The 23,590-nt window shown below is 37.5% G+C and overlaps 1 protein-coding gene across 2 annotated transcripts in view; it reads right to left on the bottom strand.

Moving 5' to 3' along the window:
* Positions 1 to 23,590, bottom strand: part of NELL1 (neural EGFL like 1) — an 812,822-nt gene that overhangs the window by 647,473 nt on the left and 141,759 nt on the right. For both annotated transcript variants that reach the window (XM_036932730.2, XM_036932731.2), the window contains exon 5: positions 5,562 to 5,658. In XM_036932730.2, the coding sequence (XP_036788625.2) occupies positions 5,562 to 5,658 (97 nt within the window). The remainder of the gene's footprint in view (positions 1 to 5,561; positions 5,659 to 23,590) is intronic.

The raw sequence follows: 23,590 nt of genomic DNA, 5'->3' as shown, positions 1-23,590 counted from the left end.
TGAGGGACTATAGGGAGGAAAACTGAGGTAAACGGTCAACAGCCAGCCTACAACCATAGGTGTGAAGAGGCCATCTTAGATCATCCTACCACCTGCTGATCTGCCAAACGACCACAGACACACAGGAGAGCCCAGCAGGTAACAGCATAGCCCAGCCAGATGAGAAAAGTCATCCAATTAACCCAAAGAATTGTGACTGAGATAAAATGGCTAAGGTTTACGCTTCTAAGTTTTGTAAGTGACTTGTTAGACAGCAATAGCTAACATATGCTTTGATTTCATTGTGTTTCCTGTAATGAGAATTGATGTCATTTATTGATTTTAGAAAATTCTAAGCCAACGCTATTCTAATAGGACCCATAACTTCTTTCTTCTATTGCCTTCTGGAATTTTCAAATATATGTGTATGTATGCACATGCTAAACACATTTATAAAACATTTAACTTTAACATATATGTTTTTTCTCTACATTTGAACCTCTTTTTCCCATTCTCCTCTATCTTTACACTACAATTATGATAGATACTTTGACACTATTTTCCACTTCACAAATATTCTCCCCACTTGCATCTAATCAACTGTTTTGTGGGTTCACTGAGTTTCACTTCAGTGACTATTTATCATTTCTACAAGTTCTTTTTTAATACAAATCTCCCTGGCTATATTTATACTCTCTAGTCACACATTTTCTTTGATTTGTTATTTTGTTTCCTTCAATATTCTAAACATAGGGATTTCTTTGTTCTTTATCTTAAAATTATAATTTCTGCAGCCCTGTGAGGGCTAATTCAGAACTTTGTTGCTTCCAATTTTCACTCATGATGACTTAAAAAAATCATATTTGCATGAATTTAATTTATGGGAATCCTGTGAGGTCTGCATTGAAGGCAACATTCCCCAAAGAAAATTTGTATTTTCTTCATCAGGAATCCCAAGGTGCCCAATGTAGGACCACTTTAAGATGGTTTCTTAAGCTTCATGGTAAAGTAAATCAAGGCTTCAAGCCTGTAAATTTTTTTCCTATATAAGAATAGGGTAGAGAAAGTCTAGTTACTCAGTTACTTCCCTTTGGTAAATAGTAGACTATTTCTGCCTACCCTTTCACTACAGGTGTAGTCTTCTGTGTCAAGGCCTTATTTCACAAGTTCCTGCCCCAACTCACAATCTTTCATGAGATCTAAGCCACTCCTCAACATCTCACAAAGACTGTTGAAATGTAAAGCTCTAACTGAGACATATATACATTGCTAGTGGGAATGCAAAATACAATAGCCACTTTGGAAAACACAGTGGCATTTTCTTAAAAGGTTAAACATAACCTTAATTATGTGCCCACAATCCAATTCTTACATATTAACCCAAATGAAATGAAAACTTTTATTCATACAAAAATCTATATGCCAATGTCCCAAGTGACTTTATTCATAAATGCCCAAAACTAAAAACAACCTAAATGTCCATGAACTGAATAATGGATAATCAAATTGTGGTATATTCATACTAAAGAATTGGAATACTACTCAACAATAGAAAAGAATGAATCACTGATACACACAACAACATCAGTGAATCTCAACATACATACATATATAAATAGTTCCATGTATATAACGTTCTGGGAAAGGCAAGACTATAGGGCCAGACAAGAGCTCAGTAGCTGCTAGAGGTTCAGGATGAGTGCAAGAGAAATAAAGAGCAACACAGGGGAATTTTTGGAAGTTAGAGAATGATTGTTTATCTTGACTATGGTTGTTACATAACTGTAAAGATTTTCCAACATTCATAGAATTTTACATTTAAAGGGGTGAATTTTATTATACATAAATCATACCATAATTTTTTGAAAGGAAAAGGAAAGAAAAATCCAGGACCAGGTGGTTTCATTGGCAAATTCTACCAAACATTTAAAGAATTAATACCAATTTTTATCAAACTCTTCCAAAAAACTGTAAAGGAACACTCCCAAATTTTATAAGGCTAGTATTTATCCTGATACCAAAACCATGTAAGAACACTATAAGAAATACAGGTCAATAACCCTGATGAATATAGATGAAAAAAATTTCCACAAAAATATGAGCAAACTGAATTCAAGAGCACATTGAAGGATCATACAGAATGATCAACCAGGATTTATCCCTGGATGCAAGGGTGGTTTAACACATGCAAATCTACAAATGTGATATACCACATTATAAAATGAAAGGCAAAAATCATATGACCATCTAAATAGATGCAAAAAATTCATCTGACAAAATACATCTTTTCATGACAAAAACATTCAACAAATTAGGCACAAACAGAACATACTTCAACATGGTAAACACATATATGACAAGCTCACAGTTAACATCAGACTCAATAGTGAAAGGTTAAAAGCTTTCCTCTAAGATCAAGACAAGAGCACCCACTGTCACTACTCCTATTCAACACAGTACTTGAAGTCCTAGCCAGAGCAATCTACCAAGAAAAAGAAATAAAAGGCATCCAAATTGAAAGGAAGAAATAAAACTGTCTTTGTTTGCAGATCATATGGTCTTACATCTAGAAAATCCTAACTGTCCACCAAAAAACTCTTAGAATTAATCAACAAAGTCAGCAAAGCTGCAGGATAAAAAGTCAATATATAAACATCAGCTTCATTTGTATACACTAAAAACAAGCTATCTGACAAAGAAATAAAGAAAACAATCCAATTCACAATAGTATAACAAAAAATAAAATACTTAGAAATGAATTTAGCCAAGGTGGTAAAAGATTTATACACTGAGAATTATGACTTTGATGAAAAAGTTGAAGAGGACACAAACACAAAGATATCTCATGTTCATGGATTAGAAAAATCAACTTCACAATAATATCTATTCTATAAACCATTTAGATATTCAGAGCAACCCTATCAAAATTTGAAAGGCACTTTTCACTGAAATAGATAAAAGTACTCCTGAAATTTGCATGGAACCACAGAAGACCGCAAGTAGCCAGTTACCCTGAGAAGACAGAAGCGGGAAGCATCACACTTCTATTTCAAACTAACCTACAATGCTAGAGTACTCAAAACAGTGTGATACTGGCATGAAAACAGACAAACCAGTGGAATAGAATCAAAACCCAAAAAATTAATGCTTGCATATACAGTCAACTAGTGTTTGACAAGGGATCCAGGAATATTCCACAGGGAAAGAACAGTCTCTTCAACAAATGGCGGGAAATCTGGATAACCACATTCAGAAGAATGAGGTTGGAGCCCTATCTTACCACTCAGAAAAATTAACTTAAAATGGATTAAAACTTAAACACAAGACCTGGAACCATAAAATTCCTAGAAGAAAACAGAGGGAAAAAAGCTCCTTGACATTGATCTTGATGACAATTTTTAGATATAACACCAAAACCACAGCAACAAAAGGAAAATTAGCAAGTGAGTCTGCAAACTAAAAAGCTTCTTTCTTCACAGCAAAAGAATTGATCACTAAGTGAGAAGGCACATTAAGGAATACAAGAAAATATTTTCAAGTAAAAAATCTGGCTGATAAGGGGTTAATATCCAAAATACATAAAGAATTCACAATGCAATAGAAAAAAGAAAAAAAATCTAATTTAAAAATAGGCAGATGAACTGAATAAACGTTTTTCCAAAGACAACATGCAAATGGCCATTAGGTACATAAAAAGGTGTTCAATATCCCTAGCCATAAGGTAAATACAAATCAAAACCACAATGGTATGACCTCATGCCTCTATTAAAATAGCTATTTTCAAAAATTAAGAGGTAACAAGTACTGGCCAGGATGTGGAGCAAACCCAACCCTTGTGCACTATTGGTAGGAATGTAACTTAGTGATTCCACTATGGAAAGCAGTATGGAGGTTCCTCAAAAAATTAAGAGTAGAACTACATATGATCTAGTAATTCCACATGTGGGTGGATTCACTGTTATGCTGGGTATGCATTTGGCCCTAGAACAACAAGGGGTTAAGTGCACTGACAACTTGCACAGTTGAAAATCCATGTATAACTTTTGACTCCCCAAAAACTTACCCACTAATTGCCTACTATTGACTGGATGACTCACTGATAACAATGAACATACTTTTTATGTTATATGTATCATACACTGTAGTCTTAAAATAAAGCAAGCTACAGAAAAGAAAATGTCATTAAGAAAATCATAAGGAAGAGAAAATACAGCTAATAGTAGTGTTACATTGAAAAACATCCACATGTAAGTGGACCTACACACTTGAAACCTGTGTTGAAGGGTCAACTGTATATCCAAAATCATTACATCAAAGAGATACCTTTACCCCCAAGTTCACTGTATCATTATTTATAATAGCCAAGATATGGAAGCAACTTAAATGTCTGTCAACAGATGAATAAAGACGTGGCATGTACAAACAACAGAATCTTATAAGGCCATGAGAAAAGTAGTCCTGCCATTTGTGACAACACGGATGGACCTCGAGGCCGTTATGAGAAGTAAGGCAGAGACAAATACTGCATGATATCATTTTTTTGTAGAATCTAAAAATGCCAAACTCATGGAGATAGAGTATAGAATGTTGGTTGCCAGAAGTTTGGGATAAGGGGAAATTGGGAGATGTTAGTCAAAGAATACAAACTTCCAGTTATCATACTAATAAGTTATGGGAATCTAATGTACAGCATGGTGATTACAGTTAATAATACTGTATTATATGCTTAATATTGGCTAAGAATAGGTTTTAAATGTTCTAACAAAAAAGAAATGGAAATTATATGAAGCGATGGAAGTGTTATCTCACGCTATGGTAGTAATCATTTGCAATACACAAATGTATCGTATCAAACCATTGTACACCTTAAACTGATACAATGTTATATGTCAAACATATCTCAATAAAGCTGGAATAAATTTTAGTCTCTAAGTTCCTGGTGTTGGCAAATATCCCTCTGGTTTTCACTTCCCTCCACATATTTGGCCTCTAAGGATCTCCCTTCTTTTAAGTACAATGATGAATCTTAAAAGATTTTGTTCTGTTTTACCCAGCACTTAGACACTTTCAAAGAGGAGGATTTAAAAAATACCTAGTCTACCATATTGCCAGAAGCAAAATTCTGCCATTCTATTGAAGAATAAGACTATCTTAAAATTTCATGATGTTTTTAACTTCTTCAACTCATGTTATTGCTGTATCCCATTTGTATGGAATATAATAATGTGGTTATTATCCTCTTCATAGTCAAGAAAACCAAAGCTCAAAGAAGCTGAGATTCATTGTCTACTATGTGTGTAGACATCTACCCTTATGTTAACTGAACTAATAGACTCAGAATGGAAACCAATTTGAAAATTGTCTTAATTTTCCTAGAATTAGGTAAATATGAAACATTTTAAGGGTCATTTACCTTCTACATCATCTATACCTGGGAGTACACCATGTGAACTTGGGCAAGTCACTTAACTCTCTAGTAGTTTCAAAGCACCTACTTCATAGAATTCTTTAGACAATTAAACAATTTAATTCCGGTCAAACACATAAAAAAGCATGTGGCAAAAGTAGGAAGTAGTGCTCACTTTGAATAAGCCGTGCTTTTGGTTGCGCTGACCAAGCCATAAATTGCTTCCTGGGGGAAGGTTGGTCTCTGGAGGGTCTATCACACGTTCATAAATCCTGTAGGAGAAAAGAACAGAGTTACTAACAAAAAGGCTCACACAGAATCAACAGGCACACATGTTGTTTGAAGCAGCTGTGGTGTTAGCTCCTAGTATGGAGAGATGGAGGCAACATGTGGCATGTTTTAGGTCGTGAGTGATATGAATAGAGATCTATTGACAACCCTTGGATACATTTTCTGGGCTCCTCCTGGCTCTGCCTCTTTACCCTTTTTGCAGGGGAAGGAAGAAAAGGATAAAGTTTTTAAATGTGTTTACACTTACTCTGTGAGTAAGGTGGTTTTACCCATGTTACAGGTGAGAAAGCTGAGGTTCAGAGAATGTGGATGGTCGACCAAGTGAAGACAGGCAACAAGCAGTGAAGCTGAGCATCCCATCTGCCTGGCTGCAGAGCCCATGCACTCTCCTCCTTACTACCACTCTCCAGCTTTGGCTTATTAGCTGTTAGTCATTTCTATGGTAACCTCCTATAGCCCTTTAAACAACTGAAGAACAGCTGCCTACCTGATTGGCTTACAATATCAAGTAAATGAAATCATCCAATGAACAAATATTTTTGAGCACTTTTTATGCTCTAAGCCCCACACAAGGCAACAGGAGATAAAGCAATAAACCAAGTTCTGCCCTCGTGGAGTAAAGATAAAATTCTAAACATGGAGAAAATCTTCATATGATATATGAAGACAAATAGCTAATACAGAAGTGGAAACACCGCAAGATCTTTGAAGGTACCTAGAGAACCTACTGAACAATTGGATTGTCTCGACTGTCCTGCCCTACCGAGCCCCAGTCAGTCCCAATGTTGCTTTGCGCTCCCTTTAGAAATAGTCCCTGCTACCACCAGCTGATCTCTGACTTCCCGCTCACCCCTGCCAGGAACCTCCCACCACCTAGTGCTCAGAAGTGGAAGGAGGAGCTGGCCTAACAACTGAACTCGCCTTTAGATGCTCAGAGGATTCTGGGTGGCGTGACATATGGGGACCCACTGTTCAATTCCACCATCTGACAGCCCTGCCCTTCCCCTGCGTTCCCCAGTCCTTGCTCAGAGCAGCTGCAGGAGGAGTCATCCCCGGGTCAGCGGCAGAGTCTAGCATCTAGTCGGTCCTCTCTGCTGGGATGTGGCTGACTGCCTCTTGCCAGAGGGTGAGGTGGTCCCCCAGCGGTTCTCAGAAGGAACAAACTGAAAGACCGTCCAGTTACATCAAGTCAAGTGAATGAGTGTGAGATGTTGCAGCTGGGAGCTGTCACGCCGCAGCTTCTATTTCAGCGGCATCGTCCATGACTCTCCTATTCCCCACCAGAAAGATGCTCTTTCCTGACAATACATTTAAGGTTTTGAACAGAGAAAGCTCTAAATAGATCATGTCCTTCCTACTAATTATTTTCCATTAGAAATGGAGGCTCAAAACAGAAAAAAGTTCCCCCCCAAATAGACAGTCTGTGTCTTCTGCACAGGAATGTAACCTTTTTACATGTTAGAATGAACCATTTTAGATGAAACAATCTGCCAAAACTGCTTTAACACAAGAAGCTGCTATATACTTTCAGTTTTTTCTAATATTAGTGAAAAACTAGAAACAAGCCAAATTTACAACAAAAGAGAAATGTGTAAGTTATAGTAGATCAGCCTGATAGAATTTACTACAGTCATTAAGAGTGATAAATATGCAAGTCATGAAATATGGGAAAGTAAATACAAAATAATTCTCTCTGGAGGAAAGTAGAATGCAAAATTATTTATGAACTACAGAGATAACAATGCAAAAATTATGTTCAATGTTGCTGAATTTCAGAAAGCCAGAGAAAAACAGAAATCACTGTATTTAGGTGAAGAGGCAGAAGCATAATTTTGTATAATGTTGGTATACTAATAAATCAAAATGTTGTCAAACTATCTTAACCTTCATTTGAAAGCATTTGCATCTGTCAGTGTGAGAAACACTTTCAATTCAAATGCTTTCTTTTTGCTTTTCAATACGCTACAAGGTGAGCTCCAATGAGCAGAGTAGACCCTTATTCAATGTTTATTAAGTACATGAATGAAGGAACAATCGAAAAAATAAACCTCTATCCTGCCTTATCTTCCCACAAACATAATAGTTCCTCATGCCTTAGAAATAATTGAGGAAACAAACATCTGAGGCCTACTGTCAGCTAAAGCAGGGCAATGACTCAAAGGGGCATCACTTCCAGTGTCACACGGTCCCCATCAGGATCCCCTCCAGATGCCAAGGGAAGCCTGCGGGCTACTGCCTTCCTGGTAGCCCTGCCAACTCACTCCAGGAGGCAGCCCTCACTAAAGAATTCCATGCAGAAGGCAGAATCAATGAACTGACTGGATACAGAGAAAGCAGGATGGAGAGCACTAAAGAAAAGACAACAATAAAAAGTAAAAATTAAAACCCACACAGAGGAAATCTAATCATGAGAAAAATCAGACTCTGTTTGAGGGACATTCCACCAAATAACTGCCTATGAGCTTTAAAATGTCAATGTCATGAAAAATAAAGACTGAGGAACAGTTGCTGATTAAAAGATAATGAAGGTAAATAAAAACTAAATTCAAGACAGGATCCTGGATCAGATCTTGGAGCAGTAAAAAAGAAAGACCCATACAGGACATTAGTAGGAAAATTGGTGAAATTTGAATAGGAACTATAGATCATATAATAGTAGTATACTGATGTTCAGTTTCCTGATTCTGATAATTGGGTGGTGTATATTTAAGTAAATCTTGTTCATAGGAAATATGCACTGAAGTATTTGGGATAGAGGGTCACGTTGTCATCAACTTACTCTCAAAGGGCTCAGAATAACAATGTGTGCATAAAACTAATTACATATATATATAAACACACACACACATTATTTAGAGAGAGAAAGCAGAATCTGGGCAAAGAGTATATGACTATTTTTGTACCATTCTTCAAACTTTTCTGCAGGATTAAAATTATTTTTAAATAAAAAGTTTTAAAAATATAATTTTAAAAAAGGGCCTATTATACACGTAAACTATAAGTACACACATCCAAAACAACTTTATACCTATTAGCCAAAGGATACATACAAATGTAAAGACAACAAAGTATCATAGTGTTTTCTAAGGGAATGGAAATGACAAAGTGGGGGAAAAAGTGCCCTAGTGAGTGAATGAAAACACTAATGAAATAAGAGTACTGTACAGACTAATGCTGCAAATTTATCCAACTAAGAAATAGAATTTTCACATCCCTCTCTGTACACCTGGACGGGGGGGTTATGTCACCCATGTGCGGAACAAATAAATATAATCAGAATCTTCGCAAAAGGACTGGAGCTCCTTGAATGCAGCTCGGGTGAAATGGCTCAGGCAACGAGGCAGCTGTAGCAGTGATCTGTCACCTAAATCTAGTGAAGCCCATGTCAAGTGAAATGAGAAGTCAAAGCTAACACAGTGAACTCCTTAATTTTGAGTGTGGTCCAGAAATGGATCTGATACTCTAATATTCAGGTTAATGAGGTTTCTTTCACATCAACAGATACTGATCACCTATGATGTGTGTAACACTCTGCTGGTGTGGGCACACACACAAGGAAAATTAATATGGCCAAGTCCTTGCCCTCAGGTCAAAGGCCTGAGCCAGACAGATAATTTGCATGCACACACCTTATAATTACCTCATAATTTAGTGCAATAAGTGCAAATGATCTATGGAAGCAGAGAAGAAAGACAACAGAATTCTGTCATAGAGAGCACTTTCCAAAGAAAGCAACACTAGCGCTACCTTGAGTTTTGAAGAATCAAGTGGAGCTGACAGGTAGATCTAACAGCCAGCACTTGTATAGCACTTAGTGTGTGCCAGGCTTGGAACACAGCCCTATACCACAACTTCCATATATTAATCCACTTAATTTCCACGAGACCACCATCAGGTAGGAGTTCTTGGCTCAACAAGGTTAAGTAACTCATCTGTGGTCAAGAAGCTTGTGAATGGCAGAGCAGAAATTTGCAACCCTGAAATCTGTGCTATTCACTCAAATTAAAATTTCTAACTTGATTTATTGATGGGAAAGGAAAAGGGGAAACAAGTTCATGTGCTAAAGCATGCAGCCAAAACTGTTAAACTGTCTGGAAACCTACTTTCTTTTCCTTGTGGGCTCGCAATTATAGTGCATTTCCAAGATCCCTCACAGCTGTGGCCATGGAACTTGAGTGTAAAGGATGTGCACAACTTGTAGGCCTGCCCTAGTGCCCCCAGAAATCTCCCCCAAACTAAGAGGTAGACAGAGAACCATGTGATGGAGGATCCTGGATCCTAAATGATGCTGTGTAAGGCCACCTGCCAGCCAGACACACCCAACTGGAAGCTACATAAGAAAATTCTGTTAATCCACTGAAATACACAGGGTTTTCTGCAGCTGTACCCCTAACAGATGTACCCTACTGAAATCGAAAAGTGACTGTTGTATATTCATGCTCCCAAAGCCAGGAAGTACCAGAGATAGAGTGGTATAGCGAAGATAACATGGGTTTGGAATAAAATAGATTTGAGTTCCTATTTCAGTTCTGCATTATACTGTCTGGCCTCAAGTTATTTACCTTCTCTGTACCTCGGCTTGTTCATTTAAAAATCAGGGAAAAAAATCAGGAATATTAATGCTGATGGTATGGACTGTGGTGAGGCTTCAATGAAGTAGAGTTAAACCCTTTGGCACATAGTAGGTGCTGCCATTCGGTAAAACTCATAGGTGCCTGAGAATGCAGGCTACACGTCACCGGACCCAGCCCAGCCCACCAGCTGCATCTCCTGCCAAATGAACCCAATGAGATGATGTTATCAGTATCTTAGATGCTTGCTTGTGCTTCAGGATACAGTTTAAAGGAATGACATCACTGTCACAAGGCAAATATTTTAGGGTGTGAGATTTCAATATTAAATGCAAGAACATAGGGGCTATTTTGTCAAAAGTTTTCACTGACTTCAAAGACTTAAACCCTAAGTTTCTTTTCATCTTCTACAAATTTAAAAGCTGGAACTAGAGAATATGTAACTAGAAAAAAAAAACTAACAGCATTAATTTCTGTTGCTGTTAAACCTAACTAGCTATGGAGCAAACTGACAACATATTTAGATACTAAACCTTGGATTAACAACAGAATTTCGAACAAAGTATATTTTTATGACATCCTACAATTCCAGTATTACTTCAGTTTGAAAATGTTATTCATTAACTTCTTTTAAATCTTTCAGGCCATAAGTCACAAACTTTTCTATGTAAAGCTACACAAAATTCTAAGCGAACATCTTAATATCTTTCACAACCTTCCAAAATATATAGTTCTTTGACATTTACAAAAGTTTGACTTTTGTTGAAAGTTCATCACAAACACATAAGACTGGAGACAGGCTCCAGAAAAAGAGGTAGAAGAAATATTTTATAATTTATTAGACTATGTGTTTGGACACAATCACCAATACACAATACATCACTTTCATGTGAGTAAAGTATGATATGACAAAATGCTATTCCTCACCCCCCTTCACCCAGTCCAGTACTAGGCACCTTCCTGATCCATCTGGGACCTTAACTGGATTTAATCAATCTATAGAAAAGGTGTCTGGGAACATCGAAATGTCAAAAGTGAACAGGGACCCTCACTCTAAGTTCTCACTGCAGACTGCTCTTATACACCTTTTATGTATTACTTTTTATATATCCTGACTGTCCCCTAGGTTGGTTCTTTACTGATCTCTGAGAGCCTCGCCAGTTGGAGGACCCACTTGGACACACTCTCCAGGGCTTCAGCATGTGACCCTCTACCTTGGACCTCTACCTTGGGGTGAACACTGTAGTGTTTACAATTCTGGTCCCAGCTGGCCTTCTTTCCTGGGCCTCCCTACCAAGAAAGAAAGAATTGGTCTTTCCTGCTGCCCCCAAGCCCAGCACATTCATCCTCAAGGTATGCCTGTACTTCCTGACTGCTAGAATCACTGATTAGCTGCTGAGTGTGGAGGAAATAAAACCCCCACCATAACACCCCTGTTCCTACTCAGTTGTCTCCTGAACAGAGACCTTCCCTGACCATCCTCTATAAAGTACCTCCAAACCATGCTTCACCTAGCTTGTACCCTTATCAAAGCAAATGACTTTCCAAAATTACCTAGGCTTTTTGCTAACTGCCTCTTCTTGCCAGAAGCATCTTGAAAGCAGGGACCTTGTATCCTTTTCATGTGAGTATCCCTAATATCTAGAACAGTGCCTCATCAAAGTAGATACCCACTTCATATATTTATTGAATAAATGAGTGAATGCTCCCTGATACTATCTTCTAAATGAGACGGCTACAGAGTGTTATACAAGCCCTGAAGTCCTTCAGCAAAGACTTTATGATGAGCAATTCGCCAGAGTGCCTAACACAGATTGAGAAATCACACAGTCAAACTTGACACTTCTATGCAGATCATCCCAAAGAAAATGCAGTCAATGAAAATGAGTGAAAGGTAATGACCTATTTGGTGTCTCTTCCTACACCATCTCCAGCTCATGAGATTCACACAAGAGGCTCGGAAGAAAAAACAAGATGAACCCCTCTGTTTTTCAACCAGAAAAAAAGATAGGGATAGCAAGTTTTAATCTGTCAGGCAGACAACTAATAGGAAAGCCAGAGAGATGTGTTTCAGGAAGGGCAAGAGAAATAGTCAACACCTTGAAATTAATTAGATCAAGCATAGTCCTTAGTCCTTTTGATAAGTGCATGATTTACTTCTTAACTTGATTGCATTGTAATCAGCCCAAATTTATCACATTCCTATTGGCTATCTGACACAAATAGTGTATTTATATGCTACAAGCATCTAAAATCTACCCTTTCTTTTAGGTAAAGAAAACCCAATTCCTCCTTAATCACATTTCTAGGACTCATACTCAAAGGAGGTGCTGCCTGTTAAGCTGTATTGGGAGAATTATGGGAATTTTGCATGCCATTAGTATCTATCAGTATTTTAAAATGTCAGTATCTCATTTCTAATATAATACCATGCAAAATTAACCATCCAGTCAAACATAAAAACTGCTTGAGAGGAAAGAACAATGTAAAGAGTAACTGACAGATTCCTTGTGAAAGCCAGTCACCAAATCAAGGGCTCACATTAGGAATTTTCTTCACAAGGTACAACCTCTTTATTCATGACTTTGGTTCAGAACGCCCTGCCTAGCAAGTGTCCTGTCTGCTTAAAAGACCAGTCAATATTCTATGAAGAACTCAATTTTCTGTTAACAGATAAAACCCTCAGAGCTCCCCGCTCAGCAATGCAGTGGTTCAACAACACTACTTATGAAGGAATATTGAAATTATATTTACCTGGATGAAGGAAGACCTCTGAAGAGACTCCATGGTACCTTTCCCAATTACCTAAAGAATGAACTTCCAACATAAAGCACATGAATTGACATGTATTATATCACTGTTCAATAAGATAATATGAAGCCCAAATGACATGCTAATTGAAGAGTTTGTCTTGGACTTCAGCTAGAACTGAAGGAAAGTATTCACATTCTCCCTGAAGAGGAAAGTTGCAATGACTTTTCTTTGCCAAACAGCCTCATTCTGACTGCTTTTTTGTTAGCGCTAGTGAATATCAAGGTGCTCCTTGGAGAATGCTCCCTATACTGACACAAGGAAACTCACACCCTCTTTCCCCTCACTAACATGGTGGTGTGTCACCTCGGCACACTTGACCTTATGCTCAAAGGGGCATTACACAATCTTCCTCACCTCAGCTTCATATGGCAAATAGGAAAAACAAGACAAAAGACATCTGTGGTGCATGGGCATTATTCTTGGCACTGACAACAGTTGGACATTCACTTCACTGGTCACAGCAATCTACAAAACACTTCCTCAAAGCTTACTCACCGTGACAGCAACATTTGCCAAATGTGTGCATTGATGAGCTACTTGTTGAATTTCTATGTCAGGTTGCCTGGCTGTTAATTACTAACATGGAATACACATCACACAGGGTTTGTACCAGAAGGACATGAAAGGCATGCCCCAAAGAGGAACTGTGCAGTCTCCTCCTACCCATCTGTTTAACAAAACCAGATGACACTCAACAAATGACAAGATTTTTAAAATGCACCTCCGGTGTTGTACAAGAGAAAACAGACTGTAATGGGAAGACGGATTATAGGGGTGAATACAGTATGCCCCCAACATGTCAGAACTGAATTTAAAGCTAAATCCACACAGAGCTCAGGAGGGAGGATGGTAGCAGGGCTCAGCAGGTTTCCAAACTGTTCTGTAGTAGCTGGCTGCAGAGTAAATACAGATGCAAACCATAGAGGCAATGTTGAAATCTGGAAGGAGATGCCTTTGTTGTGGTAAATGCAAAGGCAGCAATGTTCAAATGAGATTAGTAAATATGGCTGGAGAGATTTTTGCCAGAGAAGGGTGTGAATACCCACGAGAGAGAGGAGAGGTCCTCCCAGAAAAGATCAAGTCTTCATGTGACTTGTTTTGTCCACTTAGAAACACTTGTCAAGTCTATGGTTTTTGTTGCCTACCAGTTAAATTTTACTATCCCCTTTTTCTCTCTTCATCAGGGTTACTATACCAAGGATATTTTCCCTTAGCCATATTTTTGTGCCCCTAATATCTCTTTCCCACTACTTACTATCCCTTACTCTCTGCCCTAAAGTTCATGATTCAGTTATCCCCCCAAGATGATGCTGATGGTGGATCAGAATCAAATGGCTCATCTAAGTCTGTCCTATTTAGTGCTTTTTTCCCATTATCTGGCAGTATATAGATGTGCTTATAGAATCTGCAGGAAAATATGAAGTCGATTTGATTGTTTCAATCATATCAGATTTAGGATACTACCATCAGGATTAAGAGAGACATTAATAGGCAGGAATTAGGGCCAAATCAAGTAAGAAGAAATCTAACATGGACAAATGAAAGGTCCCATGCTTAGGGACTTTGCCTATCAAAGACAGAATGTAAGATCTAAGGTTTAACAGGAATATGTAGTGGGAGGGCAGGGGGGAGAATACTGAGTTGTTTTGGACAACAGTGACCTAAGATAAGACTGTCAAAAAATGAAGTTGTGATCTTAAACTATACCATGAAATGATAATTACCTCATTCTTATATGATTGATCATCTACCCAGAGACAATCCTCTTTAGTTGTAAGAACTTCTCAGATGATAGACACACTTTAAGGAAAAAACAAGCAAGATTGGGAGGGCCCTGTGGGCCACATCAAATGATGAATTGTTGAAGGAACAGAGGTTGTTCAGTCTGAGGAAGTAAAGATTAAGGGATGACATGATAAAGGCTTCAAGAATTTGGAGGATTGTCATGTGGAAGAGGGATTAGACTTGTTCTCTGTAGCTTAAAGGGGTAAAAGGCATGCCAACAAGTGTAAGCGACAAGGAGGCATTTTCAGCTCAAGATAGGAAGAATCTTCTACCAATCAGAAAACATAGAGTGAAGGTACAACCTTGGGAGGCAGTGAACTTCCAGTCTTCTAAGGGGTGTCCCAGCAGAAGATGCAAGACCACTTGGCAAGGACACTAAACCTCAAACTCAAAGACACTGTTATAAGAGCTGCCTCTGAGTACCTACTATATGCCAGAACTTCACATATTTTATAATCCCTGAAATAACGCTTAAAGGCAGAAGTTACTATATTCAATTGAATGATGTTCACGGATGGTAAGGGACTCACCTACTAACATTCCATAAACAGTGAGGCCTAAATTCAAATCAGAAGTAAATTTCTACCATGCCATATTGTCTTATAATCCTCTATTGATTCCTCTCTTAAAAAGAGAAATATTCAACTACTGGGTTACATAAACAGTGTGAGATACAGTTGGACTAGAGTCAGAAAGATCATTGAACTAGAATTAGAAAGCCTGTGTCTTAACTTTATTATTTATGCTTTATGACCTGGAGCAAGGTACTGAACCTCTGTGGGCCTTCAGCTTCCTCAAACTTTTAATAACAATACTGATTACACCAGTTTTCAATGAACATAAAATATATAATTGAAATAAAATTACACTGTAAATTCTAAAATGTTTTTTTTTTAAGTTGAACGTTATTATGTTATTGAGTAAGATCAATGCTCTTACCTTCAGAGAACCATCTAAAAGATACTTTAATTTGAAGTATTTTCAGAAAAGAATACCAGAAACCTCATCTAAGCCACTTAGCCCAGTTGGTTGGAAAACAGTACCCAGTGTCAACTTTACATTTTCTATAAAAGAGGAGCATAGGGGCAGCAATCTGATAGGAAAGAAGAGAGAGAAAGAGCCTCCTAAATCATTCCCTATCTGTTGCCACTGATAGTACATTGAAGCCATAGTCATTGGCCACATTTTTTTCAGGAGTTAAGACAAAGTACACTGGACAAAATGTTCAATTATACCCCAGGCTAGCTGCCTCCAAAATATTTGCTGATACCCAAGCATGGGTGATAATTTAGTGTAGCTGTGTTTCATTTTGCATCTAGATAAAGATTTAAATGTTATGTTAAGTCAAAACCTGTTGCTCAAATAAAGCACACATTGGTAACCAGGACTCTCAGGGTCAGAAAAGACATTAAAGGTCTTCTGATCTAACCTCCATCTGTTACTTGTTATATCAATAAACATCCAAAAGCCATCTGTCATACACAGTGTATGTGACATCCTCACGTAACATTTTAAAGCTTCAGAGAGCAAATGGATGTCTCCCCAAAGGCCTGATGATTGACCATTTTCCAAACAATCTATGTGAACTATATCAGGGTCTAGAAGCTATGGTAAGGGACAACGGGAATATTTTTCTCTCTCTCTCCATGAAGTCTTGGTACCCCCACAGACCACCCCCAGCCAAAACATTGACAGCCCCAAGATTCAGACATGGATCCCTTTACTTTTTTTTAGGACCTTGGAAAGCACCAATAAGGTTCATTGGCAGTTTCCAAACTTGTCTAGATGTTACATAGTCCAGTAAGCTTTTCAAAAACACAGATTCCTAGGATCTTCATAAAAATCAGACTTACAGGTGCCAACCTGGCCCCACTGTGGAAAGCAATCTCTGAAAAGGCCTTATTTGGCATTTTCTGCCCTCAAGCAGCGCTGAGGCCTGACTGGGAGCTCATGCCTCAGCTGCTCCACTGCAGACAAGCTAGCCTATGACTGGAGATGAGATTCTTCCTAGGGAATCTCCAGGCAGAGTGAGAGGCACAGGGTGAGTAGCCTCCTCTAGAGCCTTTTCTACTTGAATAAAAACAAACTAGAAGGAGCTACAAAGAAAAGAACAACTCCAACATCCTACCTTTTTGTGGTGCATATAAAGAACACAGAGCACAAACTGGTAGTTGCTAGAGGGGACAGAGATAGGGGAATGGGTGAAACAGGTGAAGGAGATAAAGAGGTACAAATTCCAATTGTAAAGTAAGTCAGTCAAGGATGAAAAGTACAGCATAGGGAACATAGTCAATAATATTGTTATAGCTTCATAAGGTGACAGATGGTAACTATACCTAACATGGTGAGCATTATGTATATAATGCTCCTGAAACTAATATAAACTGTGTATTAACTATACTTCAATAAAAGAGAATCTGAAAAAATTTTTTAATTCTTATCATGCCCTATTAACAATTAGATGGATCATGGCTGGATGGATAGGTAGGCACTTACAAATTTATTTTGAGAATACATCTCAGGCCTCCTGGAACCTGCATTATGGTGTAGGTGAATGATAGTAAACAACTTCATAATTTCAAATAGTGACAAATGCTATGAAGAAATACAAATTAAGGTGAGCTAGATATTCCCATTTCCCTTTCAAGATACACACTCTGCCCTCCTTTGTGCCCAAGGAGACTGACAGGTTCCACCCTCTTTTGATTCCAGTTAGTTTCAGCCAAAGAGAAATGCCAGCAGGAGAGCAGGAACGATTGAGGTTGGGGTACTAATCGACATGCAAAGGACTTAGCCCATGCTTGGCACACAGCACTAGGTGAATGACAGTAGCTGCTCCTATTAAGAACAAAACTAGTGAAGGTCTTATCTCCCACGTGGTGCTTTCATGCTTTCTCTCAGCTGCTGTCTATATTCTTCCCAATATAAATGTGTCAATACAAACTTGATTGTTTTTTAATAATGTTTACAGAGAGGATAACTTGTGTGTCTTGACTTCTGCTTTGTAGCAAGTATACTGAATTATTCATTTAGTTTGGGGCTCTTTCTTTTAAAAAGTAATCATCACCTTCCCGAGAAAATTTTTCATTTTTTTCATGCTATCAGTTCTGTCAGACTTTAGAAGTTCACAATCACCAAAGAAGAGCAAAGCAATTTAGATAAAATTTCCTGTTCTGAAGGAAGACTTTTGTTATTAAATGTGAGGCATTCAATAGTAACTGCCAGCTGCTTAATCAAAAAGTTACTGTTCATTGTGGAGGAAAAATTGGAGTTTGGAAAACAATGAGGTCCCAACTCCAAGCTCAGTAAGTCTCTGATGAAATTTAAATCCTTTTCAAACTCTGTCTGATCATTTAAACTATAATAGCCCATTTCTGATAAGGCATTTCATGGATGATAATAAACCACTGGGACAACTGAGATCTACTTTTCTCTTTAATTATTACCTTTCCTGGTGGTCCCTTCATGTTCAGATTACAGGGTACAAATTCAAGACAATTTTCAGAGATGTCTCAAATAAGCCTATTGTTAAAAATGCGCAGGTGACTCCTTTAATTCCAAAAGCAAATTGACTGATAAAAGAAAAATAAGGAGGTGAGAGAATTACAAGGGGGAACATTTGCTTACCAGTAAGAAGATTTTCAGGAAGACTAATGGGGAAAGAATAGATCCACGGATCAGAAGGCCTGTATTCTAAATTCTGGGTTTAACCACTCAACTTGGGATGTGGCCTTGCACAAATCACTCCATCTTCCTGGGATTATTTCCTCACGTTTTAAATAAAGAAAATGATGCCTCCTCTAATTTCTACTTCTAGGCTCAGTGAGGTACTGTACAGTAATTGGTTTGGAAATTGTTGCCCAATAGCGATGTGAAACGGCATCAGTAAAAGTAAAGTGGTGTGGAGCCAACTGAATGAGCGTTCGTTTTCCAGATGCTCTCAGTGACCCAGTTACATCCCTTTCCTTATGTTCAGTCCATGAGATAATCCATTTTATAACCTTTTTATAATCTTGCCTTTATGATTAGGTTATTCAAGTTGATTTCTGTTACTTACGACCTAAGTGTTTTAACCAACATGAAAATGTGAAGATACACTGATACTCAATTCTACACTCAAATAAAGTCTTGGGATGCCCGCTCACCAGTGCATGTCAAGGCAGATTAAAGTTCTGATCTTCTCACCACACCTTGGTGCCTACCTCCCTTACATCATGCAATGTAATCAGCAATTTATGAATTTGTGGACAAAGCAGAAACTAACACTTACTTGCTATGGCATCCTCAATACCTAGACTAGTGCCAGCCACAGAATCTATGCTCAAAAATAGTGGTTTTCATTTATTTTTGTACTTGTGTCAGTCTGATCTGTTCCTGGACACAGCTACCTACAACCACATAATGATTGCCCAATGAATCAACTGGCTCCCTCTGCTTCTTAAATGGATTAATTTCCCACCTGTACTTCCAATACTAGGTTGATAGAAAGGTTGACAAATTTTCAATTGAAAGAACATGTGTGGAATAACTGAAATGGTACTCAAGTAAATGCTATGGTATATTTCCATGCATAAATGAAGATTTGTATATACATTCCCCTACTCTCTTAACCTCCTTATCTTTCCAGATAGATCTCATAAACAACTCTCTCAGTAACACATAACTGACTAGGCATTCCCGGGCACTTAATATTTATGCTCAAGAAATATTAAGTGAATAAATAAATGATTTAATGAAATCTAAGGCCTTAGGAGTATCTCCACTTCACTATCCAGAGACTCCAGTCATATTGGCAAGTCCCAGAAGTTTCATGCAGTCCCTTGCTTCCATCCTTTGTACATTCTGGTCACTTGTCACCATCCTAGCACTTGTCAGGCTATGTCATACACCAGAATTCAACTCAGCTATCAAACAGGGAAGCTTTCCTCTTACTATCTTTCCTTGAGTGTTGTTGAAAATGCAATTTTGTCTTGTTTTGTATGTTGTCAAAATTCTGATGCCAACTTAAATTTCTTTCCTTTGTAAGCAATATGGTCTTTTATGCCTTGGTGTCAGAATTTTTTTTTTATTTAAAAGTTAATAGTTTTACTATGTGTATCTCAGAATTGACTTTACAGGTCAGTTTTCCAAGATGCATGATGGGCCCACTCAATATGTAGATTTGGGCTTTGTTTTCTTGCACTATAATTTAACAGTTAACTGAAATATAATTCAAATACCATTTGTCCACTTAAAGTATATACATCAATGGTTTTTCCTATACTACAGTATTAATTTCTGTAAGTTGTGGCAAAATAAATTAAAATCACCATTTTAACTACTTTTAAGTATATCCAGTTCAGTGGCAATTACATTTACAGTATTGTGCACCATTTCCAAAACTTTTCCATCATTGCAAACACTGCAACCATTAAGCACAGACTCCTTGTTCTTCCATCCCTCAGCCCCTGCTAACCTTTAATCTACTTTCAGTCTCTAAATTTGACTATTCTAGACATTTCATATAAGTAGAATCATGTAATATTTGTCCCTTTGTATCTGGCTTCACTTAGCATAACTTTTAAGACTCTTCCATGTTGTATTTTGTAACAGAGTTGCATTCCTTTCAATAGCTGAACAATATTCCACTGCATTATATACCACATTTTATTTATCCATTCACCTATTGATGGACACTTGAGTTGTTTCTGCTTACTGCGAAGAAAGCTGCAGTGAAAACATAGGTGGAAATACATGTTCAAGTTTCTACTTTCAATTCCTCTGGGTATATACCTGCAAATGAAATGGCTCGGTCATATGGTAATTTATGTTTAGCTTTTTGAGGAACCACCCAACTGTGTTGCATAGCAGCTGCATCATTTTACATTCCAACAAGCAAAGTCCCAGGGTTCCAATTTCTCCTCATCCACACCAACATTGTTTCCTTTTTGATCATTCTATTGGGTAGGAAGTGGCCTGTCATTGTGATTTTGATTTTCACCTTCCTAATGATGAAGGATGTTGAGCATCTTTTCATGTGATTAGCCATTTGTGTATCTTTTTTGGAGAAATATATATTTAAACCCTTTGCCCATTTTTTAATTGTGGTGTTGTTGAGTTGTAGTTCTTTGTTCTGGATATTAATCCCTTACCAGATATGTGATTTGCACGTGTTTTATACCATTCTGTGGTCTGTTTTTTACTCTCGTGGGTAGCATCACTTGATACCCAAGTTTTAAATCTTCAATTTATCTATTTTTTTAATTGCCTGTTCTTTCAGTGTCATATCCAACAAATCATCTTCAAATCCAGCATCATGAAGATTTTTCCTTATGTTTTCTTCTGGGAGTGTCAGTTTTAGCTCTTACATTAGGTCCTTAATCCACTTTGAGTTAATTTTTTTATGTGGTGAAAGATTAAGGGTCCAAATTCTTTCTTTTGCAGGTGGGTATTCACTTTTTACAGTGATTAGACATTTGTGTATCTTTTCTGGAGAAACATATATTTCAATCCTTTGCCCAGTGGTTGAAAACTGACCTTGCCCTATTGAATGGCACTGATAACCTTTTTGAAAATCAACTGACCATAAATGAGGGGGTCTACTTCAGGGTTCTCTATCCATCATTGGTCCATATTGTCTATCCTACGCTCATACCACACTGTTTTGATTATAGTTTTGTGATAACTTTTGAAATCAAGAATCATGAGTCTCCCAAGTTACTTCTTTTTCAAGATTGCTTATCTTGAATAATAATTTAAAATATCAGTCCTATTAGATTATTTCAATTTTTCTTCTTCAGGGACTTCACACACACACACATATATATATATATATATACAGTATGTTGGATCATCTTTAACCATCTTCTTTATTGACCATTTTCTTTCTGGTTATTTTTCTCTATTTCATATTCATTTTCTTGGTTATTTTAATACTTTTCCTTGATGCCCCTTGTAATTTTTTCAGTTGAACTTTTCTTCTTTGGAGTTTTTGTAGTTTATTCATTTCTAAAATGACACTGTCTGTTGTTTTTTTCCTGAATTCAGTCAACTCATATTTTACATATCTTGGGGGTTTTTGTATACTTCTACTCTGAGTTTCTGAATTTCTGGCTAAAAATAGGCTTTTACATCCTTAAAGTTTTGTTAAAGGATATTTTATTCAGGTTGGAAGTATAAGACTATAGTTTTTTATTTTTTTACTTTACAGTGTTTTTTTAAAGAATTTGTACCAGCTGAAATGTTTTCTCATTTTTAATAGGTTTGTATACATGTTTCTGCTATTTTATGTTCATTTTGTAAAGTTTTGTTCTTAAGTACATTGAAGTTTACATTACTCTTTACCTCCAGTTATGTTGACATTATGAGTACACTTTTGTTTTCCTTCTTGGTTTATAAATATTTGGGGAAAGAATATGGAGAGATTTAGATTTAGGCAATTACCATTTTTCTTGAACAATCAAGACATGAGCTTTCCTACATCTTCTCCATGACCACCCCCCATCCAAGCTAGATTAAGAGCATCACCTCTGTTCTCTACAGCATCCGTTACCACACACTATGGGAGTACCAGTCACACTAGTACAGGAATCGTTTACTTGCCTGTCTTACAACTACATCCTTAAGAACTTGGGCCTTTTCTTCAGTATAGGTGGTTAGGTCTTTACTCTTAACTATTTTCACTGAATTTATAACATGACTTTGCAGTATAACCTTGAAAACATAAGTTATTCCACCATTGTTTTCTACTTTTTCACAGAACACAATGTAGATAACACCTACCTACTTTATATGGTTCTTGTGAGAACTAAGAGAAAACACATTTAAAACAATTAAAACAGTGCTTAGCATATTAAATATTCTTACCATCATCATCTTTGTCCCCAGAAGTTAGTATGGGACCTAACACACTAAATGCAGAACTAATGAGTAGCAGAGGTTCCCATCTTCAGAATTGTAACAGCATTTAAAAGGCAGTTGATACATCATTCAGCACTGACCTCAGATATTACCGTGTATTACAATGTACCACTCCATGGGTAGCTGTATGCTACAAATAATATCCTAAGATCCTTAGATGACATAACATACATTTAATTCTATATCCCCTGCAGCATTATGCTGACTCAAAAAAAAAGGGCTTGACAGATGTTTTTTTGAAAAACCTAGTGAATATGTGAATCTAAATATTCTGGACAGGTGGCTGTGTGTTAGACCCTAAATTCTGAAGAGAGCCCTGGGGGTACCTTCTTATGCCTCACCTTTTCCTCCCACCAATAAGATTTCAGTTCCAGAATGTCAAGCTCTAATTCTTCTGAGCTGGGAGTTTGGCACAGTCCTATAATCTCTAAAATGAAGAAGTGATAGATGACTCCTATGTTTTATGTGATATTGAAATAAAATACTTGTAAATCCTGGGACCTGGCATGTAGTAGCTGCTCAAAAGATAGCAGCTCTTAGTATTCTTCAACTGTGCCCTCCACTCCCTCCCACTGCTTAATCCGCTTGACTCCACATCATTAGGCAGGTCCCAAACAAGGAACAGAAAAAACAGGCCAGCAGGTACTTGTTACATACCTATCACCAAACATGCTCCCACAGATCCCTCTGGCCCTGAGAACCTGTCTGCACAAGTGACTCCACTGGCTACCCTTGGGTGGATTAGAAAACAAAGGCCTCTGCTTCACCTTGTTTTGTTTCTGTGCCAACTACTATATAATCCAAGGTCTCAACAATCAGCAGCATAAGATACAAAGGAAGCAAC

The sequence above is a fragment of the Manis pentadactyla genome, chromosome 9, assembly GCF_030020395.1.
Source record: "Manis pentadactyla isolate mManPen7 chromosome 9, mManPen7.hap1, whole genome shotgun sequence".
NCBI lineage: Eukaryota > Metazoa > Chordata > Mammalia > Pholidota > Manidae > Manis > Manis pentadactyla.
Note: the sequence above shows the minus strand (reverse complement) of the source record. Positions and strands in the feature narration are given on the sequence as shown.